The sequence below is a fragment of the Cantharellus anzutake genome (genome assembly GCF_015039405.1).
Source record: "Cantharellus anzutake strain C23 chromosome Unknown EI90scaffold_8, whole genome shotgun sequence".
In the NCBI taxonomy this organism is placed as follows: domain Eukaryota; kingdom Fungi; phylum Basidiomycota; class Agaricomycetes; order Cantharellales; family Hydnaceae; genus Cantharellus; species Cantharellus anzutake.
Genome location: NW_024066958.1, coordinates 1,542,172 through 1,567,691, shown reverse-complemented (window position 1 = coordinate 1,567,691; position 25,520 = coordinate 1,542,172). Strand labels below are relative to the sequence as shown.

The following is a 25,520-nucleotide window of genomic DNA, read 5'->3' as shown; positions in this document are numbered from 1 at the left end:
ACCCAAGCTTACCCTTCAATGCATTTTCAGAGGACCTTGTCATTTTCCCCATTCAATCAGGGGCTCTATATCCACAGGACCACAAAAGCAATGACTCGATCGCGCTATTCGTGTATTGCAAAAAATACATTTCGCTGTAATCATATCATCTTGAGCATCCGTACAACGTAGCTCCTGTGCGGGATATGCTACCCCGCCTTGTTGAAAAGGTCGCTCGAGCTCACCCGTAGTAGCTCCACGGTTAGCTGATCGGATCATAATGGCTGATTTCGTCGAGAAACACCTTTGACTGGTACAGTTGGTCAGGCATCACATCATAGGTACAATCACATCCCATAATTTTGCACAAACGATAAGTGCATCTTGATCCCTTTTGCGGTAAGCTGGCCGGATCGGGGATGGTTACGGTTTAATAACCAAATATCCACCCGTAAGCAGTCTGTTTAATTGCTTCCCTTTAATCCTCCTTGGGTCGAGGATGGGTGCAATGTTCGAATCCGGCGAGACCTCTACAATATCCACACACGTCAATCGAGGAGATAGATTCCGCTAACCATCACAGGCACCTTGAGGAGTGAATCGACTCGGCGCCCGGCGCCACCCTCTGAACGTAGTTCGTCACCCTGCGTGCTGTCTTCGTGGAAATCTGAATTTGAGGTAATTCCTGCACGAGCGTGCGATCGCCGAGTAAGGCGAACTCTAGTGGGTTCGCAGCTAACATAAGCGATTACAAAAGTAGAGTAGCAATCATTGAAAGCAGCTACTTACTGACTACGGGAAAGTGCAGAGTTGACATCAGATATATTTCTCGACGTACGTACCATGATATTGCACGATGCGCACTACTGGGACCTTAACCTCGAACAACCTGGCCACAATAACATGACCCCGAAGTTCACTCCCCCAGAGCGCCTTCGTCGTATTTGTGGCGTCAGGACATCTTGTTGAGGCGGCACTGGACATTGTGTGACACTAGTTCCGAGCGAAAATGAAGAGGAGCGGGTAGGCCGTTTTAAGGCCTTAAATGTCCGAAAGGAGGTAGAACGTCGGAGATCTTAGACAAACGAAGACACAGGAAGCTCGGGGAGCAAGATCCACTTGTTGGCACCCTTAAACGCTTAAACAGATTACAGAATAGCTTCAAATAAACAAGCGCTTGTCAAAGTTTCGTTCGCGAACATGTTAGAGAAGATTAAGATCAAAGTCCCTCGATCTGCGCCATGTGTCATCAAGGTCAACGTCCCCATGCGACCGCGGGAGCCACATGAGCAAGTGGACCACAGGTAGGCAAAAGCAGAAACGGCACAAAGACAGCCTATGACGGTTCAGCAAAGTAGAAACCGAAACGATTTGGTAGGGATGACGAATTTGTGTCCAACCGGCGATTTGGATACGTCAACGGTGCCATGAAAAACTACATAGCCCCAGAGATGAGTGTGAGCAAATTGAATTCAATCACTTCCTTGATCTAATTCTTCTTTCGCCTGGATGTACTCGTCCCAGCTTTGTTTTCGGGAGCACCTGTATTACCCTCACTCCTGTGTACCATCTTCAACAGCCCACCAATCTCTACATCACGTCCCTCCAATCCATCCCCAGTTCCCAATTGGCTTTCAGCCCTCTCCAAAAGGGAAGCGCCGAGAGGAATGTTCCAACCCCTCGAGCGAACAAGGGCGTCAAGTTCCCGGATGTCTTGGACTGCAAGGGACTCCGCTTCCGATAGTGCCTCACGAAGCGATTTGGGTGTGCGATTCGTTGTACTAGGGAGTACGGAATCGACTTCCATTTGATGGTCGTCCTCTTCGTCTTGAATTGTGGCATGGGGAGGGGAAAGCATAGCAAGTTTCAAAAGGTCTCCTTTAGACCTAAAGTACTCTTCCTCTGCTTTTGCCTTAGACTCCGATGCCTCTACAGACTGCTCTTCCGAACCCTCTTTTTCCACATCAACCGCTGAGTTGCTTGGAGGACCGTTTCGTGCGGACCGTTTTCCCCTGCCATTCTCTTCACCGCTCTTGATATTCCCGTCGCCCATGCGGTTCACCCAGTCCTCAAGAGCAAGAGCACTACGACTTGCTCTTTTCTGTTGGTCAGCAGAAGTCTGGCGTCCAGGTTTGGGTTTCATAGGTCCTACTTCATTCGAATCGCCCCTTCTGTGACACCTGTCTTTGCCCCGTACTCGGTTTCGTCACCTGATTGCTGTTTCTCGCCCTCAGTGTCAACCTGTCCATCAAGCGCACCTACGCTCCCTATATGTGTCTGTGGCAGAATAGACGGATCATAAGGCCCCAAATGTGCCGCGGGGATGAGTGCAAACGCGTGGCTGGAAGTAAAGGTGTGTAAAATGTAGGAGATATAGAGGTCGAATCCACTGGGAAGGATCGAAGGGAGGGTCATCAGGTATTCATAGACGTCTTTCATTGGTATCGCGTTTCGTCGGGGAAAAGCGTCATGGAACGATGAAGTGTTCGGCGATCATTCGACGTTTGAACATTGGGAAGAAGGACGAGTGTGAGATGAGGTGTGAATATGAAAGACAATAGGGATAATGATAAGGAATTTCGGCGAAATATTAATCCAAGAGGATGGGCACTCCATTGTCCATTTCATCTCGGTGAGTGGCGCGAAACCGGGCGGATAAAGTTGAAAGCCTTATGACTTACTAATGGGGATATGGATGTAAGTTTGACGATATGCCATCTCACTCGGAGGCTGGGTACTATAAAATGAGTACAGTCCGAAGAATGCGGTCATCTGATTTAGCACGGGCTCGGGAGGAACCATGCGTTCTGAAGAATGATAGGGTGAGCGCGCGTGCTATCATACTGCGGCCAATAATGCATACCCAAAAACAACCTCATCACCGTCTCAAGGAAAACACGCCTTGCACGGGGCTCTAGGACTTTTAAATGGAGGTAATCCCATTTCTGTGCCTCCATATCTCTTTGAACCATTGGAAAGGCGAAAGCGATCCGTGGGGCGGAAGGTGCGGAGATGAATTGTCATCGTTATTTCCAGGGTGAGAATGGTGCGCTGTCGGCGTCGATTTTTTGACCTCGGTTGTGACACGATCGAGGAATGCTTGAAGCAATTTGGAGATGTCTCGTCGCAGAGGATCCACGAAGAGTGAGCTTGTGAAGTAAGCCTAGTCAGGTTAGGAAGTAGCAGGATTGTCGCGTAAGTTCGCATCAATTCTTCTCATCCCGGATGAGCTTCGAGCGACATTCCCCACGACAAACGAGACCAAAGTGACAGTAGTCATACGTACCGGCTGCAGAGTGGGAGTGTTCCTTCTCCCCTCAAGAACAGTAGGTAACAGCAGTTGATTGTAGCCAGTATCAATATTGGCCATCGGGGATACGAGGATACGAGCTAATGATCAGCTTTAGGCCGGGATCCCCTGGTCACATCAGTTCAGAGGTGGAAGCGTATCGTGGAGTTCATCCGATGCCGGCGGGTTTGTCATATTCCGTCCTCCGCTCCGGGTAGGAAGTATTCATCTACCAGAGGAAATCACACCTTACCCATCATAAATAGAGTGAACACCTCCCTGTAACTATTATCGAGCACTGGACGTTCTTAATCCCTCTCCCATCCAACATTATCGTCAGCAGAGTTATGGCTTTGAACCGCCTAAGGCAACTTTCTTCTCAGCTCACTGGATCGTCATCCTCGCCTCCCAAGGGCGGCCTGGAAGCGCTCACGCAAAAGAGCCCCGATGATGTTGTCTTCACAATGGCCGCACGAACACCCCTGGGAAGGCAGTACAAAGGACAGTTCAAGGACGTCCCGTAAGTCGATTTCCTGAGATAGTTACCCCTTGACACTTAGCAATTCTGTGTCTCGAATGTTTTATGTCTATGTGGGACCAGGATCGACGAACTTCTGACTGCTACATTCAAAGCCGCCATTGCCAAGAGTGGAGTGAATCCCAAAATAATCCAGGATGTTATCATTGGCAACGTCCAGATGGATGGCCCTAACTATTACGGTCGCGCTGCGATGCTTGCGGCTGGCATGTCCCACGAAACACCCATCCAAACTGTTGACCGGTTCTGTTCAAGTGGTCTCATGGCCGTCAGTGCTATCAGCAACAGGATTAGAGCGGGCGAGATAGATATCGGTCTTGCAATTGGCTTCGAGCATATGAGTCAAACGTGAGTGTCACCTTTTTCATAGGGAGACAACGAGGAGGTCAACTTAACTCGGGTGTACAGTAAGCCTTCAGCTCCAGGTAAGATGACCGAAGGGACTATGTGTTGCCAAGAGGCTGCGGATTCAACAATGGTAGGTTTCTAGGATTCGCACCACTGTCTGAAGGCCCCTAAATCCCGTTCCCGTTTCGTTTTGTATCTAGCCCATGGGTTGGACTTCCGAAAATGTTGCGGGCGACTACAAAATCTCTCGTGAAGAAATGGACAAATTCGCTTTCCTCTCCCACACTCGCGCTTCGAAAGCTCAGCAAGAGGGAATCTACAAAGATGAAATTATCCCTATCGAAATTTCTAAGCGAGATCCCAAAACTGGCGAGGTGGTGGGCAAAGTCCTTGTCACGACAGACGACGTCATTCGGCATGGTACGACTCTCCCAGCTCTTCTCAAGATCCGTAGCGCATTCCCCCAATGGGCTCCCAGTCAAACGACAGGCGGGAACGCCAGTCAAAACTCGGATGGAGGTGCTGCTGTTCTTCTGATGCGTCGTTCGAAAGCGGAAGAACTCGGGCTCAAGATCCTCGGTAAACACGCCGGAACGGCCACCGTCGGTGTACCTCCTCGCATAATGGGTGTTGGCCCTGTCTATGCTATTCCTGCAGTGTTGAGGCAGGTCGGCATTACGAAGGAAGATGTGGATTTGTACGAAATTAACGAGGCGTTTGCCTCTCAGTATGCGTACTGCATTAAAGTCTTAGGATTGGATGTCGAGAAAGTCAATGTTAATGGTGGGGCAATTGCTTTGGGCCATCCGCTAGGTGCAACAGGTGCAAGACAAGTTGCCACTGGTATGGCGGAACTTGAGAAGCGGAAGGGGAAGGTATGTAGCCCCTCGATTCGCAATTCTGTCCAGCCGAGGAGCTCATTGCATCAATAATCAGGTTCTCGTAACAAGCATGTGCATGGGAACTGGCATGGGCGCAGCTGCTATTTTCGTCAGGGAATGAACTCATGACAAGCTCTCTGCTCTCACTTTCCCCATCGCCTTCGTTGATATGTACTTGAGAATCACTGTACAGCTACATCCGCCATACAAATGCACCCTAATACTTGTCGGCTCACTACAGGGATTTTAGTGACTGCCTCAGGAAAGTGGAAGTTGTCTTTAATAGCTGCTTGTGCGCACTCGGAAAGACAATGTGATGACAATGACGATCGGTATGGTATACAAGGGTATTCGAACTCGGTATTCGTATAATATGCACGATCTACAAATACAAGGCTAAGAGCATACATTCCAGTAGAACCATCAATCGCTCAAATAATCGTCATCGTCACTCCAAATAGCGCCCTTGCGTTTCGGCTTGGAGGTTGTAGCTTGAGGTTGGGAGTCTTGCCACTGTGTTCCCGAAGAACCACCAGCACCTGGAAGGTCGGTTCCAGAGGTCTCTCGGGATAACACAGACTCGAACTCCTTCGACAGCTCAACAGCATCATTATAGACCCAAGAACCTTCTTGGTTGTATTGCAGAGCATTCGCAAACATAAGACGCCAATCCTCGGCAAATGCTGTAACCGTCTTGTATTGATTGTAATTTATCTTTTTGCGAATCTGCGCCATGCTAATAGGGTTGGTGATTTGACCATAGTAATCTGGATATTCCTATAGCCCGAAGATATGTAACCAGAACTCCGGTAATCACAAGCACATCATTTTACCTTCTTGCTAGGGAGCTCCTTAAACAGTCCACACCGTTTACGACCATCTTCGTCCGCACAACTGGCGACAGCTTGGAAGCAGGTATTGAAGACTTTCTTCATTCGCTCGCGGGCAGGTATCGGTGCTTCCACTTTTGGTGCTGCCGTCTTCCTCCGTTTTTGCTTACAAAGGCGGCGTCAGTACGCACAAGCACGCTTATGACCAAGACTCACATTCTCAGGATAATCATCGTCTTCGTCGAGCATGGACGGTGTGGCAGAGGCAGAGGCATTCGCAGTTGCGCGTTTCCGCTTCAGGGGCACAGGAGACGCACGTGAAGAGTCACCTGCGGGCCGACTCCGACCCTTGCCACGTTTCTTCTTCGTTGAGGCACCCCATTCATCATCGTCCTGCGGTGAGCTGACTTCAGGTGATGACTCAATTCGAGTGATGGCCCGAGCCCGGCTCCTCGCAGCCTTGCGTTCGATAACCTCCTCAATTGTGCCCTCTTCAAGAGCCTGGTTACCAGAAACAGTTAAGCGCAGGGTCGAAGGGTGCGAGCAGCAACATACCTCCGCCCACTGATCATCTGTAAGACCATCCGTGTAGCGCACCACGTTGCGCACTCGAGCACCACGTCCGGTGAATCCTTCAGCCTCTGACTCGACAACAATGGCAGGCTCGTCACGTTGGTAGACCTCAGGAAGCTCGCTGATTTGCATGAGACGAGGTGGCACAGGGCCTGTGTTGCCAGACTCGCGCCATTCTTTCGCGTCTTGGATTACACGCTGCGAGTCCATCTGACGGAAAAGCGAAAGTTCTCCGTCCGAACGAGCGACAATGTCATTAATTTCGTCATCGTCCATGCCAGCTGATTCTTCTGTGTCGTCTTCTTGGTCTTGGTCTAGCAACGTACGCTAATCGAGCATGTTAGCATCGGCACTGACGCACTTGTTCAGACATACCAAATACTCTTCTTGTTCTTCGGCAGTGGACTTATTGTCAAAGCGACCGGCCTGAATAACCTTTCCATCCATGTCGAGTTTTGATTTGGCACGAGCGAGCATGACCTCCTCGATGCTCTTTTCAGTGACGAAACGGAAGATCCGGACATCCTTTTTCTGGCCGATACGATGTGCTCGGTCCTGGGCTTGCAGATCTGCATGGGGGTTCCTAAATGTGGTGGTGGTGGTTAATAATAATACAGCCGTTTGGAGCTGAACAGTCTGACCAGTCGCTATCGTAGCTATTGGATCGTGTCACGAACTGTCAGTACGTAGCAATCAGAGCGTGCGAGATCCTCACATGATAACGGTATCTGCAGTCTGCAAGTTCAATCCAAGACCACCAGCACGAGTGGAGAGCATGAACAAATGAGTGTCTGTATTTGGATCGTTGAACTGGGTGAGCAAAGTCGCACGGTCCTCGGGTTTTGTTGATCCATCTAAGCGATAATGCTTAAAACCCCGATAGTTAAAGTAATCCGCCAAGATATCCATGACATGTGTCATTTGAAAGAAAATAAGGACCTGGAAGAACAAGGATGAGATGAACAAACAGAATAATGATGGAGCGACATACCCGATGGCCAGTAGCAAATAGTTTGGGAAGAAGTTGGTCTAGAAGGGCAACCTTGCCCGCCGAACGAATGATGCTTAAGTTTACATTACGGGATGGATTGATGCGGTCCTCTATTTGAGGGAAAACGAATGGATGTTGACAAATCTTCCGGAACTGCATGATAGTATTGCTTAATCCCTTAATCCCTGTTTGCTTTCTGTTGGGCTCAAAGATAAATGCTTGTTTGTTCGCGTTTCCGGAGCCAACTTACCCCTTCACTTCTTCATCAAAAAGGATGCCATATTTTTTCATCTGCTGGTAAAGCTGATGCTGCAATCCGCTCATCTTGCACTTGATGACCTTCTCGACCTTATCAGGGAGCTCAGATTCGACATCCTTCTTCAGACGGCGGAGCAAAAATGGCCGTAACACTTTATGTAAACGGCGAAGAACAAGAAGCGTTTCTTCTTCATTCAGTTCCAACTTGTCTTGTGCACCAGTGTTTGCAAACGGTGTGTTGAACCATTCTTCAAACGACTTCACGGAGTTGAAAATTTTTGGGAGGACGAAATTGAGGAGGGACCAAAGCTCAGGAAGATTATTCTATGACCCAACAGTGAGCTCGGTCGCCTGCTTCGTATGCACGGTACTACGTACCTGTAGCGGTGTTCCGGTCAAGATAAGGCGATGCCGCGTACTGTAAAACTGTGTAAGTGTCTGAGACAGTTTACTCTGAGTGTTCTTCATTCGATGCCCTTCATCGATGATCATGTGCGCCCATCTAAGACGAGATAGGGCTGCCTTTTCCCTGATGATATATTCGTACGTTGTGAGAAGGACTTGAAAGCCACCCATTCGAAGCTGAGGTTGGAGGGATTTTCGGAAGGCAGGGGAACCGTTATACACGAGCGCTGTGACACCCGGAGCCCACTTCTTGAATTCAAGGGTCCAGTTTGTCAAGGTTGAAAGTGGAACGATCACCAGGAAAGGTCCTGGTTCACGTTTCACGTCGATGAGGAAGCAAATCAAGGAGATAGTCTGAATAGTCTTGCCGAGACCCTTGATGAAATGCATTGATCAGACTTAAAGGAAATGGATGCTGAAAGAAGTTACCATTTCGTCGGCCAAAATTCCGTTGAGCTTATTGTTGTACAAGCTAACCATCCACTGGAGTCCTTTCATTTGATAATCTTTTAGTTGGCCACCGACCAGAAGCTTGGGTTGTCGAACAATCTTTTCCGAAATACGATGTGCCACGCTGTAGTAATCAACCTTGCCGATCTTGGTTTCCTCCATTCCCTCAGGCTTCGAAGCCCCAAAGGTGCTTTCGTCGGTGGGAGCATCATCCGACACTTCCACAGCACCATACTCGTTCTGCTGAGTACGAATAGACTGCGCGAGGGACTCGAGGTAGCTATCTGTCTGTCTGAGCAAATGAGTAATACGGGTGTCCTTGGCGGTGTCAATGAGTTTCATATAGGCTTCTTCATCATCGGCCTTGAGCGCCTTGAGACGCTCTTTCGAAATCCTTTCGATGCGTTTCTGCTCCTCTTTCTCTGTCTCACCGTGGAATTTCTGCACAGCCCTTCCGAGGCGTAGCGCTCGGGATGCTGTAGCACGCCCAGCATTGATAACGTTCCGACCGTGCTCACAAATATGCTCCAAGTAATCCAAATGTTTCTGTTTCGCACGGCGCTCGCGTTCAAGGCGCTGCTGACGCTCCATCGTTTCGGTTTGCCTTGCGTCACGAAGAGTGGGTTTACGGGTACGGCGGAAGACCTTTCGATCAGTAGCGAGGGAAGAGGCTTCTTGCATGCGATTTACAAGAGATATCCTCATAGTGCGCTGCTTCTCGCGCAGTTTAAGAGCCTTCAGTTCGATGAGGCCTCGGAGCTTGAGAGAAGATTCTGGATTTCTCCATGCGTCTGCAATAAGGGAGTGGGCATCCAATCCCTCATCGCTGATGGTGCTCGGGAGTTGGGACAACTCTTGGATCCGGTTCTCCATACGGGCCTCCATGTATCTTTGGCGCTCAAGCATAATCTGATAGGGGTCCAAACCGACGGGCATTAGACTTGGAATGATATACTTATGTGTGTTGCCACTGCGGATATGTGCAGTAAGAACATCATTGGGGGGTCGAAACGCATTATATGGGTAAATTCCGGATGATGTGTCATTCTCGAGGTGAGGGCCGTCGGGATAAGCAATAGATGACTGGCCATTTTCAGCTCCATCACCATCAGTTGAGGGCTCATGTGAAACATCTGCAAGGCTCGCCGTATCGCTAGATGCAGGTTCTAGAGCATGGATGGCTTGTTGAATGTTGTAGGGAACCGCTTGACCACGAGAAATGTACCCAAGCGCAGCTATCTGAGACTTCAGAACTGACATTTGAGCAGGGGTTAGATTGACATGGTCCTGGTCCGCTCGAGCCACAGTCCCCTTGCGAGAATCTGGCGTCCGCGCGCTCTCTGCATCGAGTCGAGTCTCAGAGTTTGCTATCGCTGGGTTTTGAGTGGCGCCTATTGGAACATGGTTTCAACAAATGACAAGGGGAACACATGATCCACCCACGTTGTCGAGAGGTTTGACTAAGAATAGTCATGAACTGTACGAGTTGACGCAGCTCTACAGAGGTTTGTTCGGTGTGCCCTTGAGACCGAAGCGTCTTGACGCGCTGCAAAGAATACGACCGCGTCAAACCTGGTGAATGACAAAGGCAGACAAGTGCCATACCTTCAAGAGCATCTGAATCTTTGAATCCCCCATCAGAGAACTCTGGGTAGCCAAGGCATCTACTGTGGTGGCGGACGACGATGCGTCCATGGCGCGCATAAATAGCGGGATTTAGCGCCAAACAGTTCAGGTCTCTGATGCCGTGACCTTTGAAGGAAAGTCGTTACGCGGCAGACACCGGATCACGTGCAAATATCTCATGCTTACCCTGGTCTGGATACGGTTGTTATTGATTGATAGTGACCCAATCCATATTGCATGCCAAACGCAGGCCTGCAAGTGCCTATGAAATGCGTAAGTATTCTGTGGCTCCGTAGTTTACTCTCACATCTCACTTGACATGTTAAAGCCTGACATGGCCTCTCAAAGCATCGACTACTGCGTGGTGTACCATGACTAGTCAGTACTTATGCCAAAATATGATTGGATTCAACGACAACGCGAGGCCAGCATTAATGTTATGGCAGTTCGGGATGGGCACGTGTGCTTGCGCTTTTGTTATCACCGTCAAATTTGTGCGCAACTCTCGTCTCCAGAAACGTCCCTGCTTCGCCAGACGCAGGGCTCGGGCGGCTAAGGGCGGCTAATGCTACAGCCGGAAACGCTCCAGCGCCTGACTGCTGCATGCTTCTGCATGCTCACCCCATAGATCTAGGCGTTCCTTGCTCGCTCGGCTGTAAGACAGTCTGGAACCTTGTTATGCTCAGGGAAGACCCGCTCTTCTGATTATTAATAGAGTGGATGACATCAGGTGTCTTCCCACTGCCCACCCGAAAAACGGTACCGATTCACCGTTACTGCTTGTTCCGTCAGCTCCACGACTCAGCAAGAATATTGCTAGGAAAGGCAAGTTATCCACCGTCAGGTCGCACCGATCTAATGTTGGCCATTGCTTGAGGTTTTCCGAGTCGTGTGCGAAGCCTAGATCCCCATAAAACCTCCAGCAGCACTGCCCTGTTGGAAGGTGACGCCTCTGCATGGGATGGAGGTGCATCATCTTCCCTTGAAACGCGTTGCTTTCCCCTGTCCCCTGTCCCTTGATTGGACCCTTTCTATCCCCATTGGACAGGCCGATTAGAATAAATTGAGGCTAGGCTTCGTTGTGTGGCCAATCATCCAGGTCACTACTATAATGGGCAACTATCTTCGGAGCCCAGAAGTCACTGCCCTTCTACGCTGTATCGTTCCGAATGAGTGGACAGGACTGCTTTTGATGTGATTGGGACAACCATTCCTCTCTATCCTCTTGATGCCACGATTGGACCTGAACGTCATCGCGAATATCCCTATAGGAGGTATGACGTTTGTCAGGATTTTCTCAGTGCGTTTTCCGGCAATCACTTGGGTTGATGCTGCATGTTGATGCGCCCGGATTGATCTCAGCATGAACCAACCCAATGCAGAGCGAATTTAGCGTGAAACTTGCACACCTCTTAATATTTGAACGCCCCAAAACCAGTCTCTGGGTTATGCAGAATCATATTATATTGTGACACAATTCTCTGTCCAACCTGGACGCGGCAGGGCATGATTGTGCTTCGGAGGTTAGTGTCTGCCTTGAGGAATTTGGCGAACTAGGAAATACTCGAAATGCTGTTCGGACTATCTGAATTTGAGTTTCTCCCCTCTGCCGACTGCTTATGGACCACTTGCACTGGACATCAGAATTCTTTTGTGTTTCCCCCACATGTCGGATCCTCATTTTCTCTCTTTCATTCGGATTTTGCACGAGGCGCTACGTTCGTCCTTGCCGACCATGTCTACACGCCCCACTGATTGCTTCTACGCTTTGGTTCTTTCAGCATCAGATTTGCGACAGAAATCTCACCAGCATATTGAGGTTTATCACGATTGAACGTACTGAATGATGGCGCCCCCCAGCACTCCACACATGTGCCATATCTCCCTCCTGGGGCGGTTTTCCCTTGTCAGTTGGTAGGTTGTTATCGGGAACGTCGGCCGAACAGAAACAAGACATTTTCCTACGACGAACCCAGCGGTTGGCCTGCCGATTTGGTTCCACACTTCCGTATTACCCGATGCCTTGAATAATCAGCATTTCAACACGTCATTTTCTGTCCGTCATCGGCAAATCCGTTCTGGGCCTGGGTGATATGCATATGTAGTGCTGTATCAGCAGCTTCACGATCTGACGAGGCAGCTTTCTTCAGATCAAGATCTGGTAGACTCTAAATGGTAATGTCGCGGCGCCGGGTGGCGGCTCGTGTTTCGTGTCTGGCAGGGAAATAAACGAACTCTGAGCGCTGTGATTAGGATGCCTCGTGTTTGCCCTAAGACGAGTGCGGCGAAGGCACATGCTCAAAGCGCACATACCAAGGGCCGGTGAGATCCAGACATTCTTAAATGGAAGTCGGGTCGTATCTCAGATGTGGCTTCCGACAGTTGTGAGAAGTTCGCTGATCACACGCCTCATGGCTATCTCCGCTTTGTGTCTATTTGGTAAACAACGATAAAGGACTGGTAGTAGGAATGCCTTGGCCACTCAGACCTTCAAACGACGAAAGCATGGGGCCTGCGCCACCGGGGGTTTCATCTATAGGGGGATTAGAGCCAGTTGTAGTTAGCTTCACCCAGAGCGGACCCGGGGCAGTCGAGGCTTGCGCCTCTAATTGCTGTTGGTTCTTTTCACCCACGAGGGACACGCGCCGTCGATGCTGAAGTGTTCCACATCCCCAGATCGCCATTCCCCTTCAATCTCCGTCCGAACTCGCAACGCGCCGTATCAGCCGTTGACAGACCCCTTTGGGCGCGGCCTGGGGTTGGCTCCAAGTCTCTTGTTGAATTGGTTTTATGATTCGCAATGGCCATATCCAGCAAAAAAAAATTCATCCTTAGGATCCATCGCATCTTCTGTCAAAGGGCACACTCTTGCAGATGATCAGACAATACGATCGGGACAATGCCGAAATGATATGTACACCACAACGCATATACACACAGCGGCTGCTCATGTCTGGCGCGTGTCCAATAGAAAGCCTCTTGCTACTTCGTCGGCTGCTGGCCCAACCTTTTCAGCTCCCCTCCGTGTCATCGCCCAAGCGGCATTTCTCACTCGACCCTTTGAATATAACCTTCGTTCGGTCCCAGTTGAACCAAAACGCGTTCTATACATTCGGTAATCCTGCGACGCCGCTCCATGATCTAGAACAATGAGCGAATTACAACCAATTCATGCAATTGATGGCACTTTTCCTCCCTTCGTACGCCTGGCGGGGCAACCCGGCACACCCTCGACTCGTTACCTTTCTCGTTTAGTGTGGATCATTAGGATTCCTATGCGGATTACGTCGCCCTTACGCCAGCTTCATAACAGGTTGAACCGAAAAGTCATGCATGCAGATGAGCCCTTTCTTTCTTTCCACGATTCAGGCAAGACGAATTGAAAGTACTTTCTTACGAATGGAAATGGGGTTTGGACAAAACTGGTATCAGCTACGACATCGCTGATCTACCATGACTTCTGCGTTTGTTGTATGAACTTGGGCGGCCTAACCCTCGAAAAAGTAGGAAAGGGACCAAATATTCTGCCTGCGGGAATAGTATGTGCTGGGAATTTGTGCATGCACATGGATGCAGGCCTGCTGCAGTGGTTTATAGTAGGGACTCTATTCCACATCTGATTCCTTCCCGATCTGAACGCGTAATGATCAGAGCAATGCACTCCTTAGCCAGCAGGCGAGCGGGGATTCTTTCAGCAAAGTATTCGAACATAACATGACCCCGCTGCTTCTCTCAAGTTGCATTGCGAAAAGGAATCAAATCTTTTCCGCCGCGTCGAACGTGAGTGCCCAAAAAAGAAAAACACACTGCGGCTACTATACCAACCGAAAGCATTCATCACGAGCGCCTAAAAGCTCCAACCGTTCTGAGAGATTTTCTCAAACGAGTGGGAAGAAAATCATTTCTTACGTGTGCTTTTTACTATTACGCCGGAGTCTCCTGTTGCTTAGGCTGCTCTTCTTGGCTTGTTGATTTCAAGTGGGGGATTCAATGCGCATTTGTGCATGTGCATGCGCCAACAACTGAACAAGCATAGTAAAAATGTTCATTTCATATATGCATGGGGCTTGCGATCGGCGGGATCCACCATACCCATAGAGTTCGCATTGGCTGGGAAAGTACGTGTTTCCAATCATATATGAACAACTTAATCGAACCGCTGCATGGAACCGGGCACACCGTATATGCATGCCGTATCGCCAGTGATATTGCATATTGCATTCCCTTCTCAGATCTCGCAATTGTCCGTGCGTGGGTTTCTGTGTGAAGCTCCAATAGTGGTGCTTATACATACTATCGTAAAGTGGTTAGATGATTTTGCGGCCTCAACCGAATCTTATCACCGAAGCGCGAACACAGGTGGGTCAATACTTAGCTAGACTAATTTAAATGCATGAGCCCCTCTCATAGTTGATCAAAATGGAAATGTACTGCACCACCATACGATCATGTAACACAAGGTAGAGAGGCCGTTCATCTTGCCATCATCCTCGTTCTACTTTCGGGTTGAATATAATATGGAATTCGAAAGAAGGAATGATGACGGACCTCATGCACGCCGCGGACATGGATTATTGTGTATAGCTTAGGGGCTGATTCATGATTCGCAGCATACCTAAGCCACGCATGATTTGGCCATGGTTTCGTTCATGGCGGGATATATAATCCATTGATATTCAACATCCCAGGTGCAGGCGGTGCCACGCAGGGACGTCTCAGGCTATTCGCCTCTAACATATTTTTGAACTGAAACATGACAGGTAGCACCTCAAAAACCCATTCAGTACTATATGACCCAGGAAGGATAACTAGGAGCTGTAGTACTCCGCCGCGCCTCGCACGTTCTTGTGCATAGTACGACGCAGGGGTACATGCGTTGGTATCGCGGCCACGGTCCGACGACATAGCTTGCTGAATGCAGGGTCGAGTCGTATGGGACTCGAAGCTCGGCTTTGTAGGGCTTCTTGTGAAAAAAAAAAAAAAAAAACAACTGAATCAAAGGAATTCCCAACGCTATTCCATGACTTTGATTCATTGCGCATGCCATGGTAATAGGTCTAAGCCGAAACAAAAACCTTCACGCAAGGCGGCCGCAAGACCGGAAGATAGTTTCTTGTAATACTATAGTACGGCATATAGATCATATAGTTGAAATCGCATATGCGCAGGTGTGTACGACTGGCCTGCAGCTGGATACAGCATGGCCGGCGATCGAATATCCATTCTATATATTGCCTCATTCACACATACGATGATCCGGAGAAAATGCATGTCAGGGGCGAACCACTGACACTTCCCCGACGCCGCAACCTCCATCCAAATCAATAGTGTATCATGCAAGCCAGCAGCTGACATACTTCTTGCGGTCCCCCGAAGGGACACCATTATTCGCTTATCATCGCTACTCGAAGCTGCTGAGCAACCACCTGGCTGTCACAGTTCATTATGGACGGTGAACAGTGTCAAAGTATGCATCCGGGTCTGCGCATTCGGAGAATTCCTCGTAGGATGATACTATTATATAGGACGGAGTAATCTCCATGTGCTCCATGAATATTGCTGATTCGTGTGGCCTCGATTGTTGTGGCGATACAAACTGGCAGCGGAGTGACACTCCGCGCAGATAACTCGCTCGTCCACATTATTTATTCTACACGCTAGTATATTGTGCACAGGAGGCACTTCTTATGGGATGGCCATATTGAAATACCAGGCAAATAAGGAGACACGGTCCCCCTGCTATATTTCGCTACTTGGGCATCGGTCAGTAATCGTCCGAGGCTATAATTGCGTAAGTGCCCCTGATATATACGAACTGGCAGTGGAGTGATGCTCCGCCTATACAGTGTATTTTTTCCATCGGATGACCGAATTGAAATGTTATACGCATATTCGACCGCTGGGTATCGTTCAGTCTTGGGGCACTTGTTCACGGCAATAGTTGCACGAGTACCCCCTGATGTACTCAGCACTTGAGCCAGGGATCTCCGAGTTCTTCTTCGATTAATACACGCGCAACTACGGCTGGCTCTGTCTTTAATTTTCAAAAGTGTGTGTGGGTATATAGATGCTTTGATCATGCATCGAATTGCGGTGCCAATCACCCAGTTTCTGTCAAACTCGAAAGCATGTGAAGACAGTATCAGATTAATGCGCCCAGTCTCTATCGAACACAAAGACGTGCGAGTACTATCAGTTAAAATGCATATGAACATGCGCCAAGTGCCGCACGATTACAGTCCGTTTGCATGTGCTCGACCCTGATAATGAAACGAACACTGTTCGCACTGGTGCACCGAGGATCGAAATGCAGTATGATCCTCGGAGAACCTAAGTAGACCCACATAATTAGAGTGTATTACGATCACGCAATGGACGGGCCGCCCCTGATTTCAGATGGCTGCTGCACTGAATGCTGACGGTGAGCGGCCATAATGATGTCGGCGGTGGTGCCGTCCAATCGCAAGGCGTGTCGGCGGATGCCGTGTAAGCAAAGAGTGTGTGTGTGCATATAGATAATCCCGAGGAGCTGGAATGAGATCGGCCTCTAGGAATGTACATGCACATCACTAATGATTATCCTCCGTGGATTCAAACACCAGGGTTGGCAATTTCATTGCACCTTGATGCGAGTGTACTTTGTACCCCCCCTATCATTACGGGATATAGACCACGACTAGCCATGCCTAGGCCTGTCACTGAGGGAAAGCGATAGACAGGTATATAGAAGGCGGAAATGAAGCTGATCGCTCCATAGAGGGCAGTATGGTGCGATACTGGTTCATTCTGGAACGCCGGGGATCGAAAGTTAAGATCGATCTCCGGAAGGTTCCCCCCTAATCTGAGTTACGCCGGTGAGCGCTACACTGAACCCTGCCACTGGAGTCCACGTCGCAGACGTGAGACCCTACTAATGCTTAGCAAAACCGGTCGACTGCGACACAAAATAAGACATGCCAGCCATTACGCTGGGCATCAAGCGCAACTGACGCTCGCCACAGAACAAACGGCAACTAAAGCCTCGGTAGCTCGGTTTCCGAACGAGGAGCACGGAGAAGCTCCCGTAATGTTCAATGAACGAAAAAAAAACAACGGGCCATACAATGCCCGGACACTTCCGTATGGCGTATCTATAGCACGACTACAAATGTCATGCCCTAACTGCTCTCCCGCGTGGGGTGGGTAATTTCCAAAGGTTCCTGTCCGTGCTCACGCCCACATAGTCCATGGCTATAGTATTATGTGCCCTGGCAACCTCTTTGGCACTTGGCGAGTCTTTGTAATGAGTTATTGCCGATTAGAAAGGGTTCATCGGCCTTCCAGGTGAAATGTAGCAGATACCCTAAAGGCAGGAGGGGGTTATACCGTCGTCGAAGAACATGCTGTGATACGTCCAGCCTGGGGTCCCTGACAATAAGTGAGTGCCGCCCCAGTGCTGAAAAAAACACCCATATCAGACCGAGAGCCATCTGGCGCCTTTGTCATGGCTGCATTCAAACCCAACGGGTGCACATAATCTGGACGTGGGCCGGAGAAAGGTGCCAAGCAAGCCGGGTTTGCACCATAACAAGGCGCTTGAAAGGACTTGAATTGATTACATACTTACATAAACATAAACACGTGAACGATCGGCTGAACGTGCCGAGCCGATTTTCCATCTTCAACGGCTTTTGGCCTGGGCCGGAGTTGGCCGAATTGATTGACCATTGCCTATCGGAAGGCATTGCTGCATGTATTACACACGCTGTTACGCATTGATTAAGCTCTAATCCGTGGGCGCTTTTTCATATTGACGGACACGTACGCACGCATATCCGTGCATGAGAGGAACGACAATAATTAGGAAGGATCTACGACATTCTCATGCCTGGGAGCGCGCGTACTAACAACGTTCATGCATGTGCCAGTGCCAGTAGTACGTGCTCAGCCCTGCTGTATTCCTGGAAAATACCCAGGCGTGATTTTTGCACATCTCGTAAGTCGAACCGATGCCTGCTCAGAGACTTGGGATTTTTCAGGGGATAGCACAGGATAACACAGCTTGTGCATTATTACAGTGCAGAATCGTACACGGGATAGTTTGGCTCTAAACGCAGTGAGTGCCAGTGGCCTTGCCGGCTATTGCCTTAAGTATCAGCTTCACATTCACACACGGGAATCGAGCTCGCGGAACGTCCCCCTTGCTAGCGGCTAGCTAGTCCAGGCACTGACTGACAAACTCTCGGCTTCGCCCCCCGTACTCAGGGCCGATGAAAGCCGAACTTGTGGAAACATGCGAACCCTAAACTCGATTCACATTCATTTTTTTTTTTTCGTTGGCGCATCCTTTATATATTGCATTCTGGTTTATCTCCCACCGACATGGCCGGCTGGGCATGGTTGTACGCAGGGGGGAAAGTGGAACAGCTGATTAATATCGGGCCCAACACGGCTCCCCTCACCCACTCCTAACAATCTTTATATAATTATAATTATGGGACTATACGACAAGGCGCTTATTCTTTCACTCGCTCTAAGCCCGCAAATTTCAACGACTCAATTCATTTACAATGAAGACCCTTTTTTTTTTACTCCGAGGGGAGCCGTCCATCGAACAATCAATATAAATTGCTACTTTTTTTGTCGGCGTGGAGTGAGTGTGGTCATCTGTGTATCCGTAAATATATATGTAAATGTGTCAATCACACACGCACATTCGTGCCCACGCATGTCATTGGTTGTAGTGGGCAGATATGGATATGTAATATAATCGCGGCGGGGGCGGGCGGGCGGGCGCATATTGATGTTCATTCAGTAGCAAAACATTAAGCGATTGGCCAGCGCTGTGTCAGTAGTAGTTGCACCCAGTTACACACTTACACTGAGACCAAGTTGGCAGATGACTTCCCCAACAATATTAGCGTACGTACGTGAATATGAGCCGCGGCGAAGTATTATGGCTGTATGCAGAAGGACTGACAATATGGGTGGTACCCACAGGGCCCAATTCGTTCGGCGGCTGCGCTTACCGTTGCTATACCAAACCCCCCCTTTAGCTAGCCCCCTTTTCCAAATCGTAGACCTAATCTAATACTCCTGTATAGAGTTCACACATAAGAATATAAATCGAATGCAAACCCATGAGCGCAACCGCAATTGGCTCACTATCATCCTCTGAACTTCCGAGGTGATATCGATCGCTACCAGGATATCGCAACATGAAATGTTACTACTCACTTCTAGTATTAACGCCGGGTTGGTCCGCCGCTATGAAATAATCTTTACGTACTGGATTAGCGCATCACCAAGTGGTTCTGGTGCCAAACTGGCGTATTGGATTTTCAATTTTGGGAGTTGGCCCATTTCCGGGCACATACTGTCTCAGGCCCCTATCCCGGGGAATTCCCTCTCTCCGATGTCAAATTAAAAACAAGGTACTGGGAAAAGTCGTCCAGTTCTAGGTCATTCTTATATATATAGAGCCGGCCATCGGTGAGCGTAAAGAAACTCCGAGCGGCCATATATATAACATCGATGTGAAATAATGTACTATGTACAGCACTATAATTGGGAAGAAAAACGCTTTCGTTGAAGCGTTAGTGAGTTGGAGCGAAGCTAACGGTGAAGAGGTTGTATCGGTGGCGCTTCAATCAATATGTTCGTGTTGTACATCCGCATCTGTCGGGATGCAGAAAGAATTGATTAGATATCAATCCAAGGCTCCGGGCGCCCCATACATACATACTTAACGCGCGATCCGACGGCGACATGCGCACACATGCACATTGGATAACAGCGAACTTTGTAGTCCCAAAAAAATTAATGCCTGTGTATGTAACTTACTCATCAGCGGATCAAGACAATACACCGCAAGTACTACTAGTCATTTGAACCTGAATAATCACATCAAAAACATGCCAACATACGTACATGCGCCACGCACGCACGGGGGAGTTGGCCAAGCCCAACTGGCCACTCATAAAGTAGCATCAAAAGTCGGTGATCTCAACAGGATCCGCCTTCCACCCCAAAAGATCATAACGAGTAACCCTTGGATTACTAAACCAAACTAGAAAAAGGGAGAACGTAGTCGATCTCCTCTATCTACTAATCCCACGATCGACCAGCGCTCAGCGCCACATGCACATTTGTGCACAACATACGTACCTCGTATAAATATATTTGCACAATTGCACACACAGGAGACTCAAGAGTATATAAGGAAGCATAAAGGGGACTCAATTCAGTAGAATAAGGTTAGCCTAGGCGGGGGTTGGGTGGAGGGCTGAGCGGAAACGGCGCGCGGAATGTAAAATGTGATGCCCATCGATTTGAGCCATGCACTCAATTGAAATGCTCGTTCCCATGATGGATGGAGTTGATGCGTAGTTGGTCTGCAGGTTGATGTTTATGGAATCACCAGTAGCGACGATACATCCATGTACGGTCTGATGGAACCAGCTGGGGGAATTGATAGGAGGCGTCATGTCAATTACTACTGCATGCACCTCATGTGTCTGCCATATATATATATAAGCTCCAAATTGCTGAATCACAAATACGAAAGGTTACATGAAAGATGAGGGACGGACCAAGCCCAGCGACGTACAGTATGGATGCATGCATCAGTACGGTGTCAGCTTCACTACCGGCAGCGTGCTAGAAGCTTTTTGATATCATAACCATGAACACTTGTTGCATGCAGCGAGCGCCCGATGGAGGAGCCGGTTTGCAATAACATAATATAATGTCTTGCGCGAGTTATCAGCCGACTCGGTTGCGGTTGCGGATATGATCTTGTTGCACAATATTCATATAATACCGTACCGAGCTTGCAACGTTCGCTGGCGGCTTAGAATTCGGGGAATTAATCCCTTTCAACTAGTAGTAGTAGTAGTAGCAGAAGCTGCTAGCTAAGTAATGATGTGATGATGATGATGTTCGTTACATACATCGAATCTTCCCTGCTCCTCTCTCCTATCCAAGTCATTTGCTGATACCACCCCACAACGGCGATATTACATGAATAAGCTGCAACCGTTGTGGTATAGTACGCGTACCGTTCATATAGAAACACCATGAGTGGCAACTCCATCGAACTGATATGGGGTTACTACTACTATAGCACAGTTCGTTTCATGAACGAAAAAGCATTTGTACCCGATAACAGGCGGGATTTGGTTGTGGATTTCAAAAAAAACCATGATTGAGCTAGTACGTCCCAATCGATCATCAATCAAAAAACACCCGTACCAGCGCCCCAGGCCGGTCCATTGATAACGTACCTTAATTTGCCGGTGGTGCTGAAAAAAAAAGAGTTAAAGTTTACAAAGCGCCCTCACCTTTGAACTCCGGCTGGGAAATTAATGGGAAGAGAGAAACAAAAGAGCCTGCAGAGCGAGGGGGGGGGGGGGGGGCGAATGCAGACGTAACGCGCGTACGCAACGTGCATAGATCAATCAGTCAAATGTAAGACAGCTCAAGCGGTGGGCGGACCCCGATCGCGGGTCGGGGGCCCCACTACTGCATTGCACTAGTACACTTTGCGAGTCAAGCGTCAATTTGAAAAAAAAAAAAAAAAAAACCTCCCCCGGCCGGTCAGGGCCCTCCTCTTAGCTTAGCCACCCGGGAACACATCAGCCACTCAGAGCACATCAAAGCAGGTACTCACGAATTGGGTGAAAAGGGACGAAAGACGAAAACTAACCAGTTCATCCAAAGCAGCACTTGCGCTATTGGCCGTACGGGGACCACCGAAGAAGTTGGAGTTTACATAAAGTTCGGAAGAAAATGGCGCCCGCGCGCACGAGCGCGCCGAGCCGAGGGATTCGCGAACCCGCGAATTCATCATGCGCATGGTGGTTTTTTTACCCAGGACGAGCGACTTACATAGTGGAGTAATATGCCATGAGAAAGCAAACACATACTACACACACCCACGCCATCGAAGCCGTACTATAGTAGCGAGCGCGTCATGCGAATTATTACTCTTTCAATTGGCAAAACGGGTGATGCCGAGCCCCAGTTAGCCAGGAACCCATGTGATGGGATGTGCAAGGAAGCAGCGGGAGGGATCCCGAAGGAGTGAGAAAGAACAGGCTCAAGATCGAGAGAGGATGAGACGATCGGGTGAGTTCTCGTACATTTTCCCTCAACCTCCACCCCGGACACCGCCTGTAGTTCGGTGCATTGTCCCAGGAAGAAAGTTTACATATTTGTAAATCGTATATATCAACCTGGGCACGCATGTCGCCGAGTGAGTAGTACGTACTTTGAAGGCTTGAATTCGATTCTCCAACTACGCGATCGATTTACGAATGAAGGGCCTAGTGGTGCGCTCGGATAATGCATATATGGGGGGGGGAGGGTCACAAGTTAACCCCTTCTGGTGTACATACCAATAGACATAAACGCCCCAATGATGGTGCTTCGGTCATATGAGCATGAGTAGTAATAGCAAAGAAGTTTCCAACTCACCCCATCTGACACGTTCGAGGAAGTACTGGGGCCTCTTCATGTCTCACCACGTGTCCCAGAACACCCCTTACACATGGCCTCCTCTCTTTTTTATGCGTCAAACATTAATAATAATGTTTACTTACAACGCCCTAAAGGATTGGGGGGAAAGAGTTCTTCCCCACCTGCCGACGCACCCCGACATCTTTGCCGCCTGTCGCTTTCTAAATATGGACAAGTTGATGATTGTTCGTGCGGGGAAAGCGTTTTGAGCCCCAACATTTGAAATTAATCATCTTACCATTTCTAGTCATAAAATTTTGTCGCGGGTGCTCCGCCGGTCAACCACGTTGTGTCTTATTGCGTCTCCTTCTCCTCCCCTTCTAGGCTCGCGTACCCAGCCATTCTATTTATAATTGTTTATGTGTACAAAACAACTGGGTCGTCGTCGTCGTTGTTGTTGTTGAACTCTATTTTGTTACGTCGATACGTGGCAGTGCGACTATCCCGAATTGAATGTGAAGGAAGGGGGACTGGTTGATGTGGTCGGGGTGTTTGGGTGTTTATACACCTTTATCTTCGTGTGCTCCTGCTCCTCCAGCCTGAGGATGCCTTTTGGTTCCTCCATGAGCATCGGAAGCCTGGTCTGGTGTCCTCTGCCCGGCAGGATGTGCCCAAATGTGGGCACGATTGGAGGATGTAGGCTATCGTCTAGCCGACTGCTCTCCAAAACGATGGTAGTACTCGCCGATGTGGGCGTGTCGTGTGCCAGCGTCTCTTGAACACGAATATTACGTTCTCAATTCAGTCGAACAGCCACTTTGAACAAAAATCGGTGCCGCCCGATTTGGAAGAATGACATTGTGCATAGAATCATCCAAAAATGGTAGTAACTAAATCATGATCGACCGTCATTTTCCTAAAATAGGAAAATCACATGACCTACTTGGTCATTCATCCGAATTGGGCGCTCTGTACATATGTAGAAGGGGGGAAAGAGCAACGCAAAAAGGGAAAGCGGAAAAGTCCAACATCATCTCATCATCTCATCGCACTTCGGGAAATCCCACGTCGCTTACAGTACATATGTAACACCGCCTTTTTGCAACACCGCCTCCCCTCCACTGGCACGTCCGGCCGCGTACCGGCCAACAAACAGCCCATCATCATGATCTACCTGCATGCGGATCAGAAATGAACTTACGGCAATGTATTGTGGTGCAACCATGCGTTGGCCCCCGAAAAAAAAGGGGGGGGGGAGGAGGGAGGGTCATGTACAAGTGTGTGTACTAAGCCATCACATACCTAGCCGACGACGTCCTGACTCGTTTTACAAATAACCGTGCGGGTACTCGTACCCGATCGAACCTGCATGTCGCTCAGTCGCCTTTTGCGGAATCGTTCATCTCTGATATTACGGTATTATTATTGGCGATGCAGCTATCAGATCAGCAGATTGGGGCAACTGGTTTTTGAAGCAATACTGAATCAAGATTTGCTTGAATGGTGGTGTGTGTGGAGTTCTCGTAACAGTCGCCCCCCGCCAGCGCCGCCGACGGGAACACCATTGTATTGTGCAATAACAAAAATCACGATCGCGAACTGGGTTAGGGTTGCCGTACCGTTCGGCATTTGCTCAAATTGAACATTTTAGATTTGCCGATTTGGAGAACGAGATCTTGGGGACTCCTTTTTTGGGAGATGAAAGTGAGAGTCGGAGGTCCGGGGGTTGTTTCTGCGTCGTGGCATTGTATATACGTAAGCGAAAAAGCGGACATGACAAGAGATCTAGCTGGATGAGGTGAGATCGTTTGAAATGAAGGCGCAAGCGCAAGCGGGTTGTTGTTGTTGGAGATTGAGAGGGCGGGTTAGAGTTGGACTTTTGGGCTAGGCAACTGGCCAAAAATGGGGCTGTGGAAATTCGGCTGACGAGGTGAAAAAGGGATGACAGGGGGGAGAGGGGGGGGGGGGTTGTGCATGGAAATGCAAGGTCAGGTCCCATCATCAACATGCACCCACGCACCTTACGTCTCATTTGATACATCGAACGATCTAACTTGAGTTGGAATTAATAGGGAACTGTTTCCTCATCGTCGAACCGCCAGAGGACCAATTGCAAAGGGGGCCAGGTAGATCCGGACCGGCAGCCAGTTACCGTAAACCGTGAATCGATCAGCGTAGAAGGTCGATTTCAGGATCAGTTCGTTATGGTAGAAGAAGAAGCTAGGCTGGAGGTTGGGTTTCATTCAGAGTGATCCTAAGCCAGCAGTTGAGCAGCAGTTTGCACTTCTTTTTTTTCTTGAGCCAGTGGAGCGAAGCTAAAGCACACAGGCGCGACGAAGGGAACGAGGGTGGGGGAACCACAGCACTTCTGCAGGTGCGGTCGCAGTGAGGAAACTGTGGAAGAAAAAAAAAAAGGAGAGGGTCGCAAATGAAAACGATCAAATTGCTTTCGGACAACGCCTAGAGAATCATGGGCAGCAGTCTAGAGCCCCCCGGCCGGCGGGGCGGGCAGGGCAGGGCAGAGAAGAGAGGAGGGGCCGACTGTTCAAGAAGAAAAAAGCAGCCAGCGCAGCAAAAACAGCAACGTTCTTTGCTGATGGACACCCGCACCCCAACCGCGAAGAGAGAAGCCCGGGCCCACTACATAACGGACCGGAGATCCGTTCTTTTCGTTGCTAAGTAAGCCCCCCCCCCTCCTCTTCTCTCGCGCTGCGCCCTCGATGATGATGATGATGATCGTATCTAGGTCTTACATACTACTCAGTATACACTTACCCGTCACTTGAATAGAGAAAGAATTCGAAAGGGAATGCAATGAGGGGAATCTCGCGCCGCAGCCGCCTTTTTTTTTTTTTTTTTATTCCACACGGTTGCAAAGCCAACTCATAACAAAAAAAAAAAAAAAACACAATAC

At 49.1% G+C, this 25,520-nt stretch overlaps 8 protein-coding genes across 8 annotated transcripts; 2 read left to right on the top strand and 6 right to left on the bottom strand.

Annotated features, from left to right (window-relative positions):
* Window positions 1-1,468: 1,468 nt before the first annotated feature.
* EI90DRAFT_3118678 (uncharacterized protein) lies at window positions 1,469-2,418 on the bottom strand (the record flags this gene model as incomplete). The annotated part of the gene is made up of 2 exons (XM_039063130.1): window positions 1,469-2,075; window positions 2,132-2,418. 2 exons carry the CDS (start codon window positions 2,416-2,418, stop codon window positions 1,469-1,471), a joined length of 894 nt encoding a protein of 297 aa, XP_038920525.1.
* A 425-nt stretch (window positions 2,419-2,843) lies between these two features.
* EI90DRAFT_2878748 (uncharacterized protein) lies at window positions 2,844-3,139 on the bottom strand (the record flags this gene model as incomplete). The annotated part of the gene is made up of 2 exons (XM_039053908.1): window positions 2,844-2,930; window positions 3,053-3,139. Coding segments are annotated over 2 exons (174 nt in total), but the record flags the coding sequence as incomplete, so codon positions are not given.
* A 165-nt stretch (window positions 3,140-3,304) lies between these two features.
* Window positions 3,305-5,614, top strand: EI90DRAFT_3042328 (thiolase). Its single transcript, XM_039059175.1, has 6 exons — window positions 3,305-3,397; window positions 3,441-3,788; window positions 3,870-4,154; window positions 4,215-4,284; window positions 4,355-5,029; window positions 5,091-5,614. Exons 2-6 carry the CDS (start codon window positions 3,616-3,618, stop codon window positions 5,154-5,156), a joined length of 1,269 nt encoding a protein of 422 aa, XP_038920523.1. The 5' UTR covers window positions 3,305-3,397; window positions 3,441-3,615; the 3' UTR covers window positions 5,157-5,614.
* On the bottom strand, window positions 5,366-10,246 carry EI90DRAFT_3152000 (SNF2 family N-terminal domain-containing protein; the record flags this gene model as incomplete). The annotated part of the gene is made up of 13 exons (XM_039065763.1): window positions 5,366-5,812; window positions 5,869-6,030; window positions 6,082-6,366; window positions 6,421-6,765; window positions 6,814-7,021; window positions 7,080-7,094; window positions 7,154-7,377; window positions 7,430-7,625; window positions 7,680-8,011; window positions 8,066-8,467; window positions 8,522-9,933; window positions 9,986-10,088; window positions 10,148-10,246. 13 exons carry the CDS (start codon window positions 10,244-10,246, stop codon window positions 5,459-5,461), a joined length of 4,137 nt encoding a protein of 1,378 aa, XP_038920522.1. The 3' UTR covers window positions 5,366-5,458.
* A 5,470-nt stretch (window positions 10,247-15,716) lies between these two features.
* EI90DRAFT_2567520 (uncharacterized protein) lies at window positions 15,717-16,552 on the bottom strand. The gene has a single exon (XM_039053249.1). The coding sequence runs from the start codon at window positions 16,381-16,383 to the stop codon at window positions 15,826-15,828; it is 558 nt and encodes a 185-aa protein (XP_038920521.1). The 5' UTR covers window positions 16,384-16,552; the 3' UTR covers window positions 15,717-15,825.
* Window positions 16,553-17,328: 776 nt separating this feature from the next.
* EI90DRAFT_3042320 (uncharacterized protein) lies at window positions 17,329-17,786 on the bottom strand. The gene has a single exon (XM_039059174.1). The coding sequence runs from the start codon at window positions 17,635-17,637 to the stop codon at window positions 17,407-17,409; it is 231 nt and encodes a 76-aa protein (XP_038920520.1). The 5' UTR covers window positions 17,638-17,786; the 3' UTR covers window positions 17,329-17,406.
* Window positions 17,787-20,409: 2,623 nt separating this feature from the next.
* On the bottom strand, window positions 20,410-22,004 carry EI90DRAFT_3013529 (uncharacterized protein; the record flags this gene model as incomplete). Its single annotated transcript, XM_039056672.1, has 8 exons — window positions 20,410-20,664; window positions 20,975-21,028; window positions 21,096-21,178; window positions 21,208-21,266; window positions 21,433-21,450; window positions 21,490-21,502; window positions 21,644-21,680; window positions 21,855-22,004. The coding sequence occupies 8 exons, from the start codon at window positions 22,002-22,004 to the stop codon at window positions 20,410-20,412; spliced, it is 669 nt and encodes a 222-aa protein (XP_038920519.1).
* A 1,498-nt stretch (window positions 22,005-23,502) lies between these two features.
* Window positions 23,503-23,986, top strand: EI90DRAFT_3042311 (uncharacterized protein). The gene is made up of 2 exons (XM_039059173.1): window positions 23,503-23,802; window positions 23,909-23,986. The coding sequence occupies exon 1, from the start codon at window positions 23,541-23,543 to the stop codon at window positions 23,799-23,801; it is 261 nt and encodes an 86-aa protein (XP_038920518.1). The 5' UTR covers window positions 23,503-23,540; the 3' UTR covers window position 23,802; window positions 23,909-23,986.
* The last annotated feature ends 1,534 nt before the right edge of the window (window positions 23,987-25,520 follow it).

Coding starts and splice junctions, on each gene's coding strand:
- EI90DRAFT_3042328 (XM_039059175.1), top strand. CDS start 3,616: ATGGCTTTGAACCGCCTAAGGCAACTTTCTTCTCAGCTCACTGGATCG. Junction 3,789..3,869: donor GGACAGTTCAAGGACGTCCC/GTAAGTCGATTT, acceptor ATGTGGGACCAG/GATCGACGAACTTCTGACTG. Junction 5,030..5,090: donor TTGAGAAGCGGAAGGGGAAG/GTATGTAGCCCC, acceptor ATCAATAATCAG/GTTCTCGTAACAAGCATGTG.
- EI90DRAFT_2567520 (XM_039053249.1), bottom strand. CDS start 16,383: ATGTTCATATGCATTTTAACTGATAGTACTCGCACGTCTTTGTGTTCG.
- EI90DRAFT_3042320 (XM_039059174.1), bottom strand. CDS start 17,637: ATGGCTCTCGGTCTGATATGGGTGTTTTTTTCAGCACTGGGGCGGCAC.
- EI90DRAFT_3042311 (XM_039059173.1), top strand. CDS start 23,541: ATGACCTACTTGGTCATTCATCCGAATTGGGCGCTCTGTACATATGTA.